General features: G+C 32.7%; 1 protein-coding gene across 1 annotated transcript; it reads left to right on the top strand.

Moving 5' to 3' along the window:
* The first annotated feature begins 263 nt into the window (after positions 1-263).
* On the top strand, positions 264-1,744 carry LOC122597416 (B3 domain-containing protein REM5-like). Its single transcript, XM_043770013.1, has 3 exons — positions 264-326; positions 427-846; positions 1,240-1,744. The coding sequence occupies exons 1-3, from the start codon at positions 264-266 to the stop codon at positions 1,642-1,644; spliced, it is 888 nt and encodes a 295-aa protein (XP_043625948.1). The 3' UTR covers positions 1,645-1,744.
* The last annotated feature ends 322 nt before the right edge of the window (positions 1,745-2,066 follow it).

Here is a 2,066-nt window from a genome sequence, read left to right as displayed (position 1 = left end):
TATTCAGATACATACAATATAAAAGATTTGAAAGTATTTTAAAATGTTACATACGATGCATATAATTAATTAAAGTTCTATGTATACTATAACAATTCATGTAAGGGGTTTACATTTTGAATTGTTAATCCCTTTAAAATAATGTAAATCTGGCCTTTTAACCAGAAAACAGAAAATTCCTACTCACTCTGTATAGTTTGTGGCTCATAGGCTAGGTAATTGCCATCAACATCTCTCACTCTATTCTCTACCAAATTCAATCAATGGGTTCTCGGCGGCCTCCTTCCTTCTTCAAAATGTTGCTAGATCCATCTGCCCATCACTTGGTACTGATTTTCTTCACATGCATTTTTCAAACTCTATTTTGTTTACATTATATATTCATTTCATTTTATATTGATATAGAATCCTTCAATTATTTTGTAGCCATTGCCACCTGATTTTGTTTGCATGCACTTAAAAAACAAAATGCCAAAAGGCCCAATAGTACTTCAGTGTGCAAATGGATGTCATTTCTGGAGATTAAAGATAGAAAAGATTGGAGAAAATTACTGTTTTACAGATGGATGGAACAATGTAGTTCAAGATAAACTTTTGGGTTTTGGAGATTTTCTTGTCATTTGGTTTGCTAATAGATCCACTTTCAAAATGTTGGTTTATAATCCAAATGGTTGTGAAAAAGTTATGCCCCCAAAAGAGCATGTTGTGCCACCAAAAGAACATGTTTTTGATGATGATGATGGTAATGGTAATAATCATGGTGATGATTATGATGATGTTGATGTTCTTGGTGATGGTGATCCTTCATTTGTGTCAACAATGTCTAAAACCCATGAAAGAAGATTGGTATGATTTATGTTTTGCACTATTGCTTTGTATAAAATAAAGTAAATTTGTCAAAATTTGGGGTTAGTTCAGTTGGCATAGGCTTATGCCATTTGGGGAAATAAAATGTTTAGCTATTAAAAAATAACTAAAAAGTAAAGTTTATGGAGAAAAAAAAAACAATTTTTATTGAAAAAAAAGTTGGTTTATCAAGTTTAAGTTTTTTATGATATCAAGATTTAAGTCGCTTATTATTGAAAAAAAAATTGGTAACACCGTTTAATTTAATTTAGTTATGCACTTATGCAAAGAAACATCATCTATTTCTATTGCCTGCTACGTTAAATAAATAGTAAACAGTAAGTTGTGTTGATATACAATAAAGTAACTTTGTGTCGCATGTTGGCGTCGTAGCGGCTTCCGGCACATTTTACTGGGTTGCCTGGAATAGACGCCCGGGGAGGAAGTCTGATAGTGAAGAATCTTAAGGGCAAAGAGTGGCCCATGGGCTTGCGGTTGGATAGATCGTTTCAATCAGAAAGGTACATGTTGAGTACGGGATGGCGTCAATTTTTCCGAAGTAATAAATTATCTTTAGGAGATAAATGTGTATTCAAGTTCATTAGAAGCCAAGGTAAGATACTTCTAGCCAAAGTGACCAAGAAAAAATGGTCAACAAGGCGGTCAAAATCGTCCGATGAAAGTGAAACTCCAAGGGCCAGTTGTGATGCTGATGCGACAAGTGAAGATGACTATGTAGAGGTGGTGAAAAGACCACGTCAAACGACACAACACAACTCTATCGTTGTTTACTCTTGAAAAGTTTAGTTAATGAGTTAGCGTAACGTGTAGCGTATGGTTAATTATCACTAGGAAGGTATTTAGTCATGAATAATCTTGGTTGTATGTACGCCAAACCGTTGCTAATCTGTGTTTTATTTTTATTGAAATTTTTTTAGTTTTGCACATCTTTATGTTGGTGGGATATTGGCAGAGTGTTGTCTTAGTCAAAATATGTAAGTGTGGAATACTGAAAATTTTCTATAATACAAGTTATTGCAATATTTTAAAAACCGGTATTTTAATTATATCGGTGTAGAAAAAATTCACGGAATTACTGGTATTATTGGAATTACCGGAAATACCGGCCGATACGACTATTTTAGTTTATTTTATTATTAATCTACAAAATTTGTTATAATTTAACGAAAATAATCAAAAAAAAAATTATAACTCACTCA

This window comes from Erigeron canadensis, chromosome 4, assembly GCF_010389155.1.
Source record: "Erigeron canadensis isolate Cc75 chromosome 4, C_canadensis_v1, whole genome shotgun sequence".
Taxonomy (NCBI): domain Eukaryota; kingdom Viridiplantae; phylum Streptophyta; class Magnoliopsida; order Asterales; family Asteraceae; genus Erigeron; species Erigeron canadensis.
The sequence above is the reverse complement of the archived record's forward strand: the minus strand, read 5'-3'. Positions and strand labels throughout refer to the sequence as shown.